The following is a 17,976-nucleotide window of genomic DNA, read 5'->3' as shown; positions in this document are numbered from 1 at the left end:
TATCAGTAGATAAGCTCAAATAAGTCAATCCAAACATAACTTAAGTGAATCATAACATCATTTTGGCAACATTTGTAACAAAATACTAAACCAAACAAAGCAGATCAAAACACACATATAAGCCATACAAACCACTATCCATGTGCAACATCGAATCCAAATATCAACTCTAAATTTCAATGGTTTTTTATCTATATAAGTTGCAGCTTCTAATAATTGAAAAAAAAAATATACAACACAGGCACCAACATGACAATTTTGCCTCAGAATTGATACACTTCAGTGTATTTGCAGAAGCAGTGCCTTACAAATTGAGTGCAATGGAGTTTGAAATTTTCATTCAACTGGATTCATATATGCTAAAACAAGGTATGTTTGCTTGTATCTATGGATGGACTAGTTCAAACTAGGAGCTACCTCTGTAGGATTGGAGTCGAATATGTCCGATTCAGATGTTTCGGGTTGTTCTAAAAGTTCTTGAGACTGAGATTCCTTGTATGCAGGAGTTTCCTTAAAATCTGATGCGCCTAGATTGTAGTTTATGGCTGCATACCCACCACCGAATACCTGCGATCACGATGAACTTATAAAGAACTAAAAACAGAACATACATGCCTAAATAATACGACTAGATTAAAAAGTCAGACTCTCCAGACAAGACATTCCTCAGCATCAAAGAGAACGAGCGAATAAGAACATCAGAAGTATGTATGCAGAAAATTGTTAGAACATAGAAACTAGTCTAACAATTTTTAAGGAAAACCTTGAGAAATAGCTTGTTAAAATGGTCAAGTATTATATTAGGTAAAAACAATGGTAACTAACTATCATTCTCACAAAACAACTTCCCAAAAACTTGCAATTTCAAGAGTTAGCACGTTGGTAAGGCGACTACGCCACTATAGTCAATTGTCGAAAAAGTATTTCAAAGTACACATAACGTAAGGAGGAATTATGCCATTCAAAATTCTAAAAATAAATTGAAACTAGCGGTAGTAGTTTTAAATTTAGTAATAGAACAATACAATGCACCAAAATCGACATGAATCACATTGGACTCTGTTCTGTTCTGTTCTGTTGCAACACAATCAAGCGTAAAAGTAACATCTTTCTGTTATACAAATTCACAGTATAAATTAGTGAAACAAGAAACAAGATGGTAGTTGAATCATACTGCGAAAACGCCACTAAGAATCCATATATAGTCCTAGTGAATTCAAATATGGCATCATGTGGCAACAATTAGGATCTTGATGTGGTCGTAGACTCTTCAAAAACCTTAACATCACAATCCAAACCAATTTTTCTCACTACCTTCATTTTCACTATAGTGCAAATTTTAAATTGACCGTGATTTTGACATAATCAAATGACCCAGTGTGATTTTGGCAAGAAACAACCCTTCAGAGTTTCAATAAAATTACGATGTTACCATGCTTTCGTTAAAGTTCAAACTCACCGCCAATCCAAACATGTTCCTAGATAAGAGATTATGTCACTAAATAAGCTCAAAAGTAAACTCTATCCTCATCCAAAATTCCTCTCATACTCAAAAAAACCACTCAACCAAAATACACACACATACTATTAGGTTTTTAAATCAAGCTTAACTCATTCCCAATACATGTCCAATACTATCAGGCTTGGTGCGTAGATATAAATGGTTTGTGGCCTTGAATGGATACTATATTAGGGGCCTGTATGAATTATCTTATTTGAGTTTATCTACCGGCATAAGCACTTATGAGACTGTTTGGAAGAGCTCATGAAAAAAAAAAAACTTATGATATGTTCATTCTCAACTTATTTTCAAAACCCTTCAAGATACTAATGAAACAACCTATACCTTATCTCGAAAGATTTAAACTTTATTTTATCTTGTAGCTTATTCATAATAGCTTATATAATAAACACTTATCCTATAAGATGCACAAACAACCACTCAAGCAACAAAAAAAAGTAAAAAACTTGAATTCATAAATTTGAAAGAAACAAAAGAAAAACAAGATAGAAGTTGAATTATACCGCAAAAAGAACACCAAGAATCCACAACCATTCTCCAACAAACCCAACAGTATTCCACTGAGAACCTTCAAAGAAATCAGGATCTTTGTAAGTACCAGGAGGTCTCCATTCAAAAGGCCAATCTTCATCAGAGTAAAACGGTATTTCAACCTCATTCCTTGGTTCTATTTTCTCATCAACAGTTTCTGTTGGTTGGTTCCTTCTTGAACGTGAAGAAATCTTCTTAGCTGAAACTATGTGAAGTGTTCTTCTTGAAGAAGATGGTAGGAGGGTGTAGGGTGTTGTTGTGGTGGTCTTGTTGTAGAGGATTCCTGCACCACCGTATGTAGCTACGGTGAATGCCATTAGAGGGTGTAAAGAGTAGAGAGAAAGTGATGATGTTGTTGGAAGTAGGAAGTGGCAACCTTTGTATGGATAAGAGACAAACAATAACTATGTTTGAGGTTTAGATTGCATGTTTCGATTTTTAATAAGAATATTTTATTTATTGGATAAGATTATACAAATAATTAATTAATCTTTCATGTTTTTCTTTATTAATCTTTTGACAATTTTTTAAACGAAATTTTTTTTTTGAGAGAATTTTTTTTAAACGAAATGAAACGCATACGCATATAATGAAAAAATTTCGGTTTTAATTTGGGTGAAGATGTCGATTTAACTATATCGACATTGTTGGTTAAAATGTTTCTTATATACTCGTTTATATCTTAAATGAACACTAAGGTTTTGTTTGAGAGTTCGGAGGATAGGGAAGGGATAAGTTTTAGAAAAAATGAAGAAATAACTAGAAAAAAAAAAAAAAAAAAAAAAAAAAAGACTTTGGGGGTTAATTTTTATTCATAATAATAGAAAATCCATCTCATTTAGGGGAACTTAGAAATTGTATTATTGGATGAGAGTTTTGGAAGATTTTCAATTTATATGTATTTTCTAAATTCAATCTATATTGATATAATATTCTTAAAATTAAAAATATACTAATCATATAGATTAGTTTATCATTATTTAAAAAAAATCTATTTTTTTTTTAATTTAAAAGATTTCTCAATTTCTATATATATATATATATATCACCCTCCAAAACCCTATCTTCTCTTTCCCTCCCCTCTTCCAAAACCCTCTCTTCTCTTTCCCTCCCCTCCAAATAGCTTAATCTCATTGCTTCAAGGGAGTAGTTGACTCTCCAATTAACTACAAAGAATTTGAATTCTTATTAGAATAATCTTGGTCGAGTTACTTACAATTGAACGTGGGTTATCAAAACTCGTTTTTCTACGAATAGAAGGGTGAAGACAAACAAGAATTAGTAATAAGGTATTTTACTAAAAGTAGTAAATATAAAATAAAACAACACAATGCGCTTCAAAAGCACAAATCTCTATCCAAAGAAAATCAATATACACAACGGTCTACCGCACTCGTGCATTTGTACGACACCAAATTAAGAGGCGATGCATCAACACAACAAAGACCTATTCGTGCCAGCATAACAACACCACTTCAAAGTTTGAATCAAAACCCAATCAACGCCAGACTTTCAACAGATCTGACCTGAATAAACCCAACAACACATAAACACAAATCACAATAACAAAGTTGTGATTTTCAACTCCTTCACTCACCCAAAACAACCGCGGCCAACGTTGTTATTGAATGAGACATTCAGAGCACCTACGCGATCTGTAACGGTGAGCACAAATCTATTTAGAAACAACCGGAGCACAAAACACACTCAACGACAATGAAGCATTGCCGTCAGCAACAGACAACGCGGAGCAACCCAGTTGGAGTTTGGTGACGCAGTTGGGCCGATCGTAACAATGAGTTGAATAATATGTTTGAAACTAAAATTCAATTATAATATAATATAGTAATTTTAAGTTCAAGTAAGGATCAACTTTAGAGATAAAATAAGTTTTATTCGAAAACACTTGAAATGTCGAACTTAATCAACTCTATCCTATCCAAAATGAAACCAAATATACTTAAGTTCACTAGTAGTGTCAACTTGTAAATGTTTACGGGCTAACATTAATGAACATTCTATATTTAATTAAAGTTTCTTTTTACAAATGTATTTAATTAAAGTTGTCAGCAACTCATTTAGGCTTCTTTAGAAAGAAAGAAAAAAAGAAAAAAAAAACACTCATTTAGGCTTTAAGAATAAACAAATGAGTAAAGAAAAATGAAAAATGAACACGCAAAGAAAAGGAGTCCAGCCAAAGAAATGGAAAGGATAGCCTGTATTTTTTATACTTTTATGCGACAATATAGGGACCCAAAGGGAAGAACAACCAAAAACACATTATTAGTTAACCTAATTAGTTTGAGAATTGTTGATCCCATATTTGATAAGGCTGTGGCACACGAGTAATTTACTTTTTTGCCCTCTCGGTAGAAGAAATTAGAAATCCGGCTGCAGTTAACTGCCGAGGAAAATCTCGGTAGTTAATTGCCGAGGAAAATAAATTATGCAGACAATGAACTCTTCATGATTCTAAAACATTTCCAAGCCATTTTTTCAGCCATTTTTTACCTTTAATTAAAGTAGATCATTTCGAAAGGCAAAATAATTCATACAACATTGAAACTCGGACATAAACAAGAAAAATACAATATTTTTTACAATTGTTCATAATTAAATTAAACCGACATTTGGTTCAAATTACACAAACGTTTGAAATTCATCATAACGGTTCAAATCACAAAAAAATATTGGCGCAAATGCACAACTTAATTAAACCAACATTTTTATACATTAAACAAAGTAAAAAATCTCATGGAATTAAAAGTAATGTCATCAAAGTACAAATATACAAATCAATGTCATGAAAACACCAAAACTAAAAAACAAGTCCTAAAAAACAAAATATTACTATTGTTCCTGGTCCTGCTGATGTTGCCTCCTCCTCGGCCTCTGGCCTCGCCTCCTGGTCAAAATCGGCGTGATCTGCTCCCTAATATGGCTCATGGCCTGAAACCACTGCTGAGGGGTCATGCTCCTGGCCTAACTGCGCATCAGCGTAGGCAACAACGCCACAAACCATGTCATAGGTGTCAAGCGAGTTTCTCACCTCATACTGCTCCCACTGCTGTGCAATGATCTGCTCTTCATTTGCTGGCCTCGGAAGATCTCCTGAAAGAGGTGGCAAGATCTGAGGGTGAGACACCCTAGTGTACCATAGCACATAGCCATCCGCCATGTCTGCTCTCCTGCCTGCTCACCCCAATCGGCCGCCTTAAGCGTGTGAGTGCGGAAGTCGACGAACGCCTACACAATGTGAGGCGGTGGCAGCTCTACAACATCCGTCGGATGTCTGGGGACGGTCTGGACGTATCCGTACTGCCTCAAAACCCTCTCAGGCAAGTGACGGTACACCCTACGAACACCGCACATAATCCAGCCAGAATACCATAAAACCTCCTCAAAATCATGGATCTCTCTGTGCTCCTCGTACGGCCTCTAGCATACGTCATCAAACTGCATACGATCAAGTAGTGACCTATACGTAACCCCCTCTCCGTGACCCTTCTGAAGCTTCCACCTCGCTGCAACCGGATAGTTTTCCATGTAGTCAGTGTTGGGATCAACACTGTAAAAGCCAGGAAAATGCGCCAAAAATCATGCATGCACAAACCAAACAAATCACATTTATAAATTATTACGCACGAAAAAATATAACAAAAAAATAAAAGTTAAGGTTCACATTTATAAGTTTCTTACAGTCATCAGTGTCACGCTCCCCCCAAGAGCTTTGTCTCCAGGCCTACACGCCTCAGCTAACTCGCCGTATAGGTATGCGAGTGTCATCCCTCCCTAGGAATAATTACGCATCCCTGCGTAGCCGTCCTCCATGGTCGTCGGATAGACCAAATCGATGCGTTTGTTGCTTCTATCGCCAAACAACAAGCATCCAACCAAGTAGAGAAGGTAACACCTCACGCAATAAGTCCTAACCCTCTCCCGCTCCTCCAGTTCCTCTGGATCCTCCGTATCAGCCAATACGTTGGCCCTACCAAGGTACCTCGTATATAAGTCCCTCAGCCTAGGGTAGCTAATGTACCCACTGTACTCCTGCCCACAAATTTTGTCTGCCTCCTGCTGCGACACACCCAAGTGCCTCATAAGTAGTGTCGCTCCCTCATGTCTCGACATCTTCTTCCCATGGCTCAACATCCGCCCCTCAATCTGAAGATGCGTGAGACATGCGACATCATCCAAGGTCACAGTCATCTCCCCCAAGGGCATGTGAAAGGTGTTGGTCTCGGGATGCCACCTCTCGCAGAGTCATCAGCATGGCATGAGGCACAGTGGCGTAGCCCAGATATACCAAGTCATGTAACCCGCTCTCCCTAAGCGGATCTCAAAACCAATCATGATTCTCGTTTGGGCGTCTGAGACTCAAGATCTTAGCCCCATGATTAATCGGTTTTACCACACGGAGCTTACGAACCTGAAATAATAGAAAAATAAACATAGTTTAAACAAACACACATATAAAGAAAATAATTAAACATAAAGAAAAGAATTAAAAAAAAACATATATAAAAGTAGATATAATAATTAAACAAACACACATATAAAGAAAATAATTTTTGAAGGAATATAAAGAAAATAATTAAACATAAAGAAAAGATTTTAAAAAAAAAACACATATAAAAGTGGATATAATAATTAACATCATTTCCATAACCTAATCAAACACATTAAACCTAAACTAAACATAAACATAATCAAACTCATTAAAATTACAACAATGAACATCATTTTCATAACCTAAAATCATTCAATATAATCATCATTATAATAAAATTTATTTCCATCATTTCCATAATAACATAAATATCATTCAATAATTAACATACACTTAATCATTTCTATACAACTAAATCATTTGTGTCCATCATAATTCTCGTAACCTAAACTAACTAAAAAATCAATATACACTTAACCAAACTATAATTAACATCATTTCTATCATTTCCATAACCTAAACTAACTAAATAATCAATAAAATTATCATTGAGACATTTTATCAAACACTTTGTGTGCAAAGTATAAAACATATTCAAATTGTGTTCTTTTGCCACCATTCAAAACCACATTATGATTTAAACAACATAAGCAACAACTACATTCATTTGTCAATTCCTAAACCACACATGCAAGCAATCATCAAATTGTCGATTTTAAAATCAACCCTAACCACATGCAAACTACTCTAATTTTTAAAAAAAAAATCAACCTAAACAAATTAACATTATCATTAAAATGATTGACACAACTTACTTGTGATAATGTGCAATCTATTTGCTTGCAATTTATGAAAATGGATTTGTTCTGGTTCTGTGTATGATTATGTTCAGATTTCCTCGGCAGTTAACTACCGAGGTTTTCCTCGGCAATTAACTGCAGCCGGATTTTTAATTCCTCGGCAGTTAACTGCCGAGGGGGCAAAAAAGTAAATTACTCGTGTTACACAGCCTTATCAAATGTGGGAACAACAATTCTCAATTAGTTTTAGGAATAAACCATCGATTTGGTTTTTGAATTATTATTTTCTTTTCAATTTGATCCTTGAATTATAAAAAATATATTAAGTAGTCCTTAAACTATCATAAATCCATCAAGTTAGTCCTCATTTTCTTAAGAGAGATGGCTCCGAGATAATCTTGATAGATTAATAAGTCTTAGGGAGTATTTTTCTATAGTTCATCAACTAAATTGAAGAGAGAGTTCCTTAAAAAAAAAAAAATTGAAGAGAGAGTTCTTCAAAATGTTGTTGAAATCAATGTAAACATGTTATTTTTTGCTTCCTTAACCCATAAATAATACTCCCACCGTCTCTTAATGTTTGACGTTTTAAAAAAATAAAAAGGTAGCAAAATTATAGTCGCTTTGTGATTTCTATGTGGAATTAAATTACTTTTTCCAACTTTGCCCTTCATGCCTTTTACTCCTCTGTCTATCTGTAATTGCATGTTTCTTTCTTGAAAACAGCCATCTTGAGCCATGTGTGAAATCATGTCATTTAATTGGCTCGGCTGTATTTATACCACCTTTGTAATTAATGTCTTAATGTGACTTTTAATCTTTTAAATAATTTAACTTTAAATAATAAAATAATTAAATAGTGAGGTTAGTTTGGTAAAATTAGTATGTATGTTGACTAATTTATTGTCTTTCTTAATTTGTGTGTAAAAACCTTAAACGATTATAATTTAGAGACGGGATAAGTATAAGGGTCATGTTAACTTGTGTCTTTAGAGCAGCATTAATTTCATTCTAATAATAGTAAAAATTTAATGAAAAAATTAATATTAAACATTTTTACCAATAAATTAACACAATTTTCAATGCATAATTTCTATTTATGGAATTCTTAACATGTGCTCTAAGGGCGCAAATTAACATTTCCATAATATAAAGGTGTATTTTTTTTTATTGGTTTGTATTTATTCTCTCTTAGTTTTGTGTGGGCCTTAGTTAGATGGGCCTTTCACATTTTCTAGTAGGCCTTTTATTCTTTTTAGTTTAGTTTTAAGGAAATTGCTTTTCAAGCTTATGAAATTACTCTCATGCATTTGAAATTGCTTTCAATATCGTCAATGGCAGTTAAATATCGTTCACTCTATAATATTTAACTTAGAGCGAACATCTGTTAATTGTTGTTAGAGTATTAAAATAATTCTCAAATGCGTGAGAGTAATTTTAAAAGTTTAAAAAACAATTTCTTAGATTTAAACATATATCTTCAAACTTAAGCTAATTTACATTTGTTTTGAAAATATAAAAATTTATTCAAATTTATCTTTTACATAAAGTTGTTTTCGAAAATTTATCTATTTCTTAAAAAATAAGTTGTCGATTCTAATTTATCTACTTGACAAAAGGGTGCTTCAAAAGCTAACTTCTCAAGAGGTATTTTTAAAATACCGACGTGAGTTAACTCCCAATAAAAAAATGTCTTATGTAAGTTAACTTCCACTAAATCAAAATAATAAATAATTTCAAAAAGGAGAAAAGTAATTTTCAATATATTCTTATGTATAATTTCATTTAAAAAGAAGATCTTAACCTAGACAAGCCTACTCACTGAATCTAAAGTATGTCTATGCATTACACTTCTGCATGAAAGACATGTGTAACCGAACAAACAAATATCATCAACCACTTCGTTGATAACGAGGTGGATGCTTTTCTTTGGATTCTCCATTACTCTCTGCAGCATATAGCGAGTGAGTAGTACAATTACAGAAGTGGTTGGTGTCTAGCAAAAGGACAAACTTCATAGCTAAGTACCGTACATGCTTTATTTTTCTCATTTTTTTCATTTTTGTTTAAATGTTTTATGAATAATAAACTCATTTTTTTTAGAGGGAATAAATAATTGTATTAGAGGCTCCACAATGGAGACCTTCATTTAAAGTTCTTAAACAAATTTTATGTGTATACATCATTTTTTATAATCTTTTAATTACGGTATCTAAGAACATCTTTAATGCAGGTTCCTTACTTGATAAGGACCACTCCCTGTTAAGGACCTCATTAAAGAAAGAAAAAATGAGTCCAATTAAGCAACAAACAACTATATAAGGATTCTCTCTCATGGGAAACCAACGGGTTCCATGTGTAAAAGAAGTAATAAAATATGTACGGGTTAGTCTCACTTACAAAATAAGTTATAAATAATTTTTGTATAATAATGTAAAGTTAGTGGGATCTATTTAAGTACTCTTTATTGGAGTCTTATTAGTGTATTGTCATTTGAGTCCTTAATAGGTACTTTCATTATAAAATAAATAAAAATAAAAATAAACTATAAATAAGTGATGTGTACGCATGAGATACATTTAAGGAGTCCATGTTAGTGGACTACCATTGTGGATGCTCTGAAGATCCTATGACAAAAGGTCTAAATCGATTCCACCACTGACTCTTCATCATTTACATTCCTACAATACAATGATCGTTTTAATAGTATTGAGAAGTCCAATTAAAAATAAGGGTCTTAAGTGCGATCCTGAGTCTTAGAAGATCCAAAAAAAAAAAAAAATCCAATAACGATATATAGTAAGTATCATGTCTTAAAAGGTAAAGACCTCGTCATCAGAAATGATCTTAGTTGCTTAGAGAATCAACGTTCATCATATATCATATGCGATAACACGACAGCTCACGAAAATAAAATAGAGATGTTTTGTGATATTTTTATATCAATTAATACTCTTTTAAAGAAATTAAATTTGTTGTTTGTGAAACATTTTAGGGAAATGCTAAATAGTGCTCTGGGGTGGGGTATTGGATAAGGGAATAAAAATAGAAATTCTGTGTTGGAGAGTAATAAAAAATGGTCAAATCAACTTGTAAAAAGTTTACGAATTATTGTTTTCAATGTAAAACTACTAATTTTGATTACCTTAACTTATGTTATAAGGGCACTTGTTACTTAACTAATATCATAAGAACACTTATCAGCAAGACCCAACATTTTAAATTTTAGCTTATCACATGTAACATTTTTTGCTAGGCTCTATAAATTAAACATGATTAAAATCAAATATTTTTAATGATCCAAGTATTATAATTGATTGATAGCATGTTTATGATTTATTTGTAAACATGAGGTGTATGACTGGTAGTTGGATGGTTATTTAAACTTTCTTGGGAAGTAAAAACATGGGAAAGTGGAAATTATTTTATTTTTGGAAATGTTGTATATTTGGAAATTAATTTTTTATCTTTCTATCAAACATATGAATCCATTTTTGTAACTTCCTTATTAATAAGGGTGGTAAAACGGGGTCAAATCTGTCGAGGCGGTCCGTTTAACCGGTTATTTTTTGGGTTAAGTCAAAATTTTGAACTCGTTTATTATAGTTGGTTCGTTCCGCTTAACTCGTTGTAAAAATGGGACTGGTCGACCCGCTTACACCGTTTTTCTTTCTTTTTTTAGACTTATTTTATCCTTTTGGTTGTTGGATTTATTTTATGATTTGTTTTATGGTGTAGATTTTTTTATGTTGGTAGATTTTCCTTATTTTGCTATTAAGTACGATGTTTAGTTCGACAATTTATTAATTATCTTATTTTTATCACAAATTTATTTGATGCATGTTCTTCTTTATTTTGTATGCCTATTAACTACGATATTTAGTTTTACAATTTGTTAATTATCTTGTTTTGATTCATTATACACTAACTTTGACTTAGGTGTCAATATATAAGTCTAGGAAAAAAGGATTTTAATATCGAGAAAACGGTGGCGACAAAACGACTTTGACAATGGTTGTTAACACTTTACTCGTTGAACGAAGTGAAAAAAATCATAATAATTATCGCGACAAATCATTATTACGTCAAGGATTCTATTTTTTTTCAAATGAGATGGATAAAAATCACATTTTTTGTATAAATTTGATCGTAAATTACAAAACCTTATAGAAAAAATTAGAATCAGAGAAGAAAAGTGAGTTGAAGTGATAAGGGATATCATTCTTAGCGTGTGTTTGATTGTTAGGTGGAAAGAATGAATTGTGATAGAATTTATTTTGGAGAATTGATTTTGGTTAAAAATAGTTCTGATTAAAAGTGATTTATGTTGTTCAGATTAGCTCAGTTGATTGGGATATTGCATAATTTATGCAGAGGTCAGGGTTGAAACCTCGGACATCTCCACTAGACTACTAGATAAAAAATAAAATAAAAAACTTAGGTACAATTTCTTAGATACTTTTCGTATAGTTCTTAACTAAAGATACATATTTTTTGGATACAACAAACTTTGAGAAAATTATGAATTTGAGAAAATAATGGTGAATTTAGTTAAGAACCATACAAAAAACAATCCACATTTAAAGGAATAATTGAGAAGAAACACTTGGAGGAATCATGTCTTCCACAAAATTGAAATAAAAATTATTAAATGTTTTAAAACCAGCGTGACATCCGTCTGTGATTAGTTCAGCAGTGCAACAACCGAAATTTATAACACATCGTACAATACAATCTAAATCGCAAAATCTTTAACTCGATCACCAACAACCGCAATTTAAAATATTTTTAGATCTTTTATTTTCTCTTAAAAAAAAAGATGAATGATATTGAATGATATTTATATGTGAGTTTAATTTTAGTGATTTACTAGACCAAAAAAAAAATTGAATTCTCGCAAAAGTTTTCAAATAATACAATTCCTTAATAAAATAGATGCGATAACTATCCAATAAATCTTAACTTAATGGATAAAAATGTCAAAATTATTAAGTTATATATTCCGACGGAGTTCGAATCCCACCACCTTTTATTTTATGTGTGTGAGCCTAAGATGACTTTACCATTTCGATTATCTAGCAAGAAAAATAGATGTGGTAATTTTATTTATGCATTATGTTCGATTGTGTTTCTTTCAATATATTTCATCAATTCAGTTGAACAAATATTTTAGTAAAAAGAATCCCATTTGGTGTAAAACTAAAGTATTTAAGATTCCACATCCAAAATAAAAAACTATTTTAGTTTTGTATTTTTCAAGGTAATTTTTTTGCAAGAACCCTCGTCTAAACCAGAAAAGATAATTAAGTATGCAAAAAACAAAACAATGTCATAATTTGGGACCAATTTGTTTCTCATTAAATTAAATTTCAACAAAAGAACCATTAACAAATCTTAATCCTACAAACTTTTCCTTTTCACATCTATCACCTACATTTCTAATCTTCCATTTTTTCATCCTTCTAAAATTACCCCAACATTTTCTCAGATTTACATTTTCCACCCCAAAATCTCAACGCCACCTTCTTACATAGCTTGTAAAGACTCCGACCGCCACAAAACATCCGCCGCCGCCGGTTCACCATATTCAAACAACCCATCCCCAGTCACAAAATCTTCAGCACCACCGTCACTCTCCGACAACAACCCAGTTCCATAACCAAACCCATCAAAACCGGTAAAATCATCATCAAACCCAACAAAACCGGTCAAGTCCACCTTGTCCGGTTCATCCGAACCCGGTTCATTTAAACCCGGTTCAGTCACAGTTGGTGGCAACCCAAGTTCATCATCAGAAGCCTCAAACAAGTAACCTAAGTTCATCTCCATCTCACCTGAACCGGTCATTTGAACCAGGTCGACCTGAACCGGTTCCGGTTCAGTCAGACCTGGTTCAGTCCCAGGTGCAAAAATCTCTTCTTCAAAGCTTTTGATAACTGAGTCAAGACCCATCACTGAGTCAGGCTCAGAATCACGTTCATGAGCATTGTTTTCATCATCAAGTATATTAAAAATCTCATCCGAATCAAAAACCTGACTCGACTCACTCGAGTCGACTCGGGTAAGCTGAGTTTCAGTCTTTGTTTCAGTTAAGTTAACATCATCAGAATCAGAAAAGGAGTTAATCTTACGAATCTTAGCATGAACTGAGTCAACACAGTGAGTTTGAGTTTCATCAAACTCATCATCAACTCTCTTTCTCTTGTCGGTGGAATTCTCCATATTTTGGAGAGAAAGAAAATGAAGAGAAAGAAAATAAAGGGTGGAAATGAAATGAAGTGAGAGAAAGTAAAGAGTGATGAAGAGAGAGAGAAAGGGTGAAAGGGTTTATATAATAGTTGGAAAAGTGGGATAAGGTTTATTTAATTTAATTTTTGTCATAAATAATTAATTATTTTTAATTTAATTAATTTAAGATTGTGATAGGCGCGTGCAAATCGGGTAAATAATAAAACAAAGTTCTTTCACGGATGTCTCGTTGTTTTTTAATTTCTTTTTCCTTTTCTGACCAAATACCTAAAATAGTTGCGTGTGTGTAAAAACCATAATTTTGGACATTTTCTACTTTTACTATTCAAAAACAGTTGCTTTATTTAAACGTGTGTGAATGATGCACACATAAGCTAATTGATTGACTATCTTGTTTTATTATACTTTATTCGTAGATAAAGTGATAAACATCATCTAAAATTTATATACAACTATAACATCGTAAATTTAATTTCTTTTATTTTGTTTTGGTCAAAACATCGTAAACTTAAATTTAGATTTGAATGAAGTAGAGCAATAAAATAATATTAATATTGTCTGTTATATTTTAGAGATGTTATTCATGTACTTTTTATCATCACAAATGCAAACTACACACTGAAAAATAATAGTAGGATCCTAAAATTTTAAATTTCGATCGAAAGATAACTAAAATATAATCAAAAATTTATCTCTTATTCCTACAAACAATTCATTTTACAAGAAACTCGTTAACCACTAAAACATAATAACACGGTACAATTAGATCAAAATCAATTAAAACAATGATGAAAATTGATAGCGACACTTTTTTTGAGAAACTTTACTTTTTCACTTATAAGACAAAATTAATTTTTATATATCCTTAATTACAAATATTCTTTAAAATTTGTTTTTAAATATAAATTACCAAATTATTTAGTTTTCTTTAAATATACTTTTATTGATTTTGTTAGTTTACTTGTAGAGATGAAAACTTTTTTTAGGCAAAAGTAAATGAAAAGTTTGAACTAGACAATATGGACATGTTAACTTTAGTGTATTTCCTTGATACATGTGAGAGTGACAAAAGATGCAAATAAAAAGGACATGGAATATGATTTTCTATTCATTTTAAAGTATTTATTTAAATATAAATTACTTAGAATTAATTTTTCCCATCTAACATATTTCTAGATCCCTCCCTTTTATTTAAAAAGCAAGTATTAAATATGTCCATATGCATTCCTTAAAAAAATTGTCCATATACATTATCTTAGTTTATTTATTTTGTCATCAAATAGGTTGGTGGATATACTCATACATTTTAAATGTGAAGAAGTGGTAGTATATTTTTCGGTCATCATTATAAATAAAAGTTTACATTTTAGATGTATTTAATTAATGATGTATATATTTTTTTTCTTCAGGTAGCTTAGTGATTAGAATTCACCTTATAAGGTGAATAAGTAGGGTGTCTGGGATTCGAACCCCTGCCCCTGCATATAAAAATGTATTGATCCTACCTTTTGAACTATGCTTACGGGACAATGATGTATATAATCTTTATTACATAATACATACATTATTTAATTATTAAATCTAAAATATTAATTTTTCTTATAATAATGACTAAAGAGTGTATATCTTATGTTCAAAGCGACACATGTATATATATTATCTTTGTAGCTATTAATTAAGTTTTGCTCTCAAGATTTATCTTAATTTAAGATAATAAAATGGATAATTAAAGTCTCCGTGAGTATAACTCAGTTGGTAGTGATAATGCATTATTTTATACAGGAGTTAGGGTTCGAACTCCAAAGACCCCCTTATTTTAGCCACAAAGTTACGTGAAAAAAAAGGATAATTAAAAACTAATAAAGGGGATAAATAGAGTTTTGAAAGTTAAGAATTCATGGTGTGTCTGCCATTCTGCATTTTCCTTTTTTTGCGTGTAAGATCCGTTGGCCATTACTGCAGACAGATGATTTTTCTTTTCTGACAATAAACTAAATTCAATTAAAATTTGAAGTCCGGTGGTAGGGCCCACATGCCTAGGAAACATCATGTGTTCTTTATTCAACTTTTGTATTTTTAAAGTTTTAGATTTAGTTGCGTCAAAAAATAAAAAAAGTTTTAAGAGATTTGGTACTTTGGAAAATTTGAGAGACGTGAGTGGGTCAGTAGTGGTTAGGTCACACCACATATGGTGGTGAAGGTAGATTCTTGGCTTGGTTTTTGTTTTTCTGTCTATTTTTTAAAATGTTTTTCTTCTTAAATTTTCTTTGTTAAGATGTTATTGATGGGAAATTTTCATCGTTTAATCGTGATTAAAAAAGAGAAATGTCATTTATACAATTATTTATAATAATTTTTGTGATATTTTTTGTCTCATACTTGAATTATATTTTTATTTTCTTTGTATTACTTTGGTTTTTATGTCAATATATACATTTTTTTGTATAAACGTGGTTGTTTATTTGGTTGTCAAACAAATGGATGTTCAAATAACACTACTATTAAAAAAACTTATCGAGAATAAATGATTACAATTGTTCTTTTAACTGTTTCTATGAAAAATGTTAACGAGTACACATCCGTGCACAATTATAAGCAAAAATCAATATTTTAGATTTATTCATTAAAATTCATTAAATGATGTATGTGGTATATAATAAAGATTATATATATATATATATATATATATATATATATATATATATCATTAATTGAATAAATCTAAAATGTTGATTTTTACATATAATAGTGATCAAATTTTGTACCTTTAAAACAACGACAATCTTTAAGAAGGTTTTTATAGAAATTGATACATTTAATGCATTGAAAATTGAACTATTTAACTTTTTTTATGGTTTGGAATTGGATTGGTTTTGTTTTGTTTTTCTATCTACTTTTTTTTTAAATCTCTTTAAGTTTTCTTTATTGATGTGAAATTTTTATCGTCGTTTAATTGTAATTAAAGAAATTTATGGAGAATAAGCGATAAGTTTTGTTCTTTCAACCATTTTTTTATAGGAAATGCTAACGAATACATTTAAGACACTCTTTGACAATCTTTAAATAAGTTTTTATAGAAATTGATGCATTCAATAAGTTGGAAATTGAACTATTTAATATATTTTTTGGCAAAATTATACAATTTGTCTTTTAACTTAATTTTAAAAAACTTTTTTATCTTTTATCTTTTTTGTCACAATTTGTTGTTACTCCATCCGTTTCTAAATATAAGCAAAATTGACTTTTTAAGTTCATTCAATTAATGATGTATGTGGTCCATAATATGAACCGCATACATCATTAATTGAATTTTTAATGAACTACAAGTTTTAAAGGAGAGAGATTGTCATGATATACTACCTATTTCTAGACAATTTCATTAAAAAATAAGAAGGCTATACATAAGTTGACTAAGAGAAAAGATTAAAAGTAGTGATGAAAAACTTTTGAAGGGCAAAAAGTTTAACAAAATTTTAAGAAGACGAAAACGAAAAGTTTGTATATTTATAAAGACCAAAAACATATTTAACCAATTTTTTTTATAAAGATGTTATTGATACAAAAAATTTCATCGTCATTTAACCGTGATTAAAGAAATATGTGAAGAATACACAAATAGTTTTATTCTTTCAATCGAATTTTTTGGATAAGTGTTTTTCTTTACAACTTCATAAGGAAGAGTCATTTATCAAATTTTTCACTTATTTGAAGCTTTCAAGTTCCTTCAAAGAGAGAAGAAAAACAAAATGGAGTCTTTTACCACTTAAGTCAATCAAAAAGTTGATATCGTATTTCGATATCGTATAAGTTTTGAGATACATCATCTGATCTGAAATATAATATTTTTTTCAAATTTATTTTGTAATTTACATAACTGATCTATAATATCAATAAAATATATTAGTCATTCAATAAATATGTAAAAAGAATCTTCATTGATATTTCAAAACATATACAAATTTTTTGTTCAAATAACATTTATTTTAAACACTAAATATGATCCTTGTGTCGTACATTGTCCTTATAATTTTTTAGTGTATCAAAATTGCAATACATCATCAAATATATGTTTGCATTTTGATAGACAAATTGGATCCTCTCACTTTTTCTATTTATCAAAAGATTGGCTAATCTTTTCCTTAAAAAAAAAAAAAAAGATCGTCTAATGTTTGAACCTAACAGGAAAGGAGTTTTGTTGATGATCTAACCATTTATGTAATAGGGTTCTACAACCGAAAATATTATATTCATGAGGTCTATGACGAGATCATCAACATAACTCTTTCATTTTATTTTTGATAGAAAACATAACTCTTTCATGATAGATTAAAAGCTAATTTACTAACAAAAAACAAAAGAAGAATAAAATAACCAACAAAAACATATTTGATGATTAAAATAAATAAAAATATTATGTGATTACA

General features: G+C 30.8%; 2 protein-coding genes across 2 annotated transcripts; both read right to left on the bottom strand.

Annotated features, from left to right (window-relative positions):
• Nucleotides 1-36: 36 nt before the first annotated feature.
• Nucleotides 37-2,462, bottom strand: LOC25496853 (uncharacterized). Its single transcript, XM_013597562.3, has 2 exons — nucleotides 2,026-2,462; nucleotides 37-567 (listed from the first exon to the last, which is right to left on the bottom strand). Exons 1-2 carry the CDS (start codon nucleotides 2,368-2,370, stop codon nucleotides 397-399), a joined length of 516 nt encoding a protein of 171 aa, XP_013453016.1. The 5' UTR covers nucleotides 2,371-2,462; the 3' UTR covers nucleotides 37-396.
• A 10,170-nt stretch (nucleotides 2,463-12,632) lies between these two features.
• On the bottom strand, nucleotides 12,633-13,610 carry LOC25496852 (uncharacterized). The gene has a single exon (XM_013597561.3). The coding sequence runs from the start codon at nucleotides 13,523-13,525 to the stop codon at nucleotides 12,830-12,832; it is 696 nt and encodes a 231-aa protein (XP_013453015.1). The 5' UTR covers nucleotides 13,526-13,610; the 3' UTR covers nucleotides 12,633-12,829.
• Between the last annotated feature and the right edge of the window lie 4,366 nt (nucleotides 13,611-17,976).

Source organism: Medicago truncatula, chromosome 6 (genome assembly GCF_003473485.1).
Source record: "Medicago truncatula cultivar Jemalong A17 chromosome 6, MtrunA17r5.0-ANR, whole genome shotgun sequence".
Lineage (NCBI taxonomy): Eukaryota > Viridiplantae > Streptophyta > Magnoliopsida > Fabales > Fabaceae > Medicago > Medicago truncatula.
This window is presented reverse-complemented; position numbering and strand designations above follow the sequence as displayed.

What these genes read in the sequence shown, in the direction of transcription:
- LOC25496852 (XM_013597561.3), bottom strand. Translation starts at nt 13,525, where the DNA reads ATGGAGAATTCCACCGACAAGAGAAAGAGAGTTGATGATGAGTTTGAT.
- LOC25496853 (XM_013597562.3), bottom strand. Translation starts at nt 2,370, where the DNA reads ATGGCATTCACCGTAGCTACATACGGTGGTGCAGGAATCCTCTACAAC. An exon ending in TTCTTGGTGTTCTTTTTGCG is followed by an intron (nt 568 to 2,025) that starts GTATAATTCAAC and finishes TCGTGATCGCAG; the next exon opens with GTATTCGGTGGTGGGTATGC.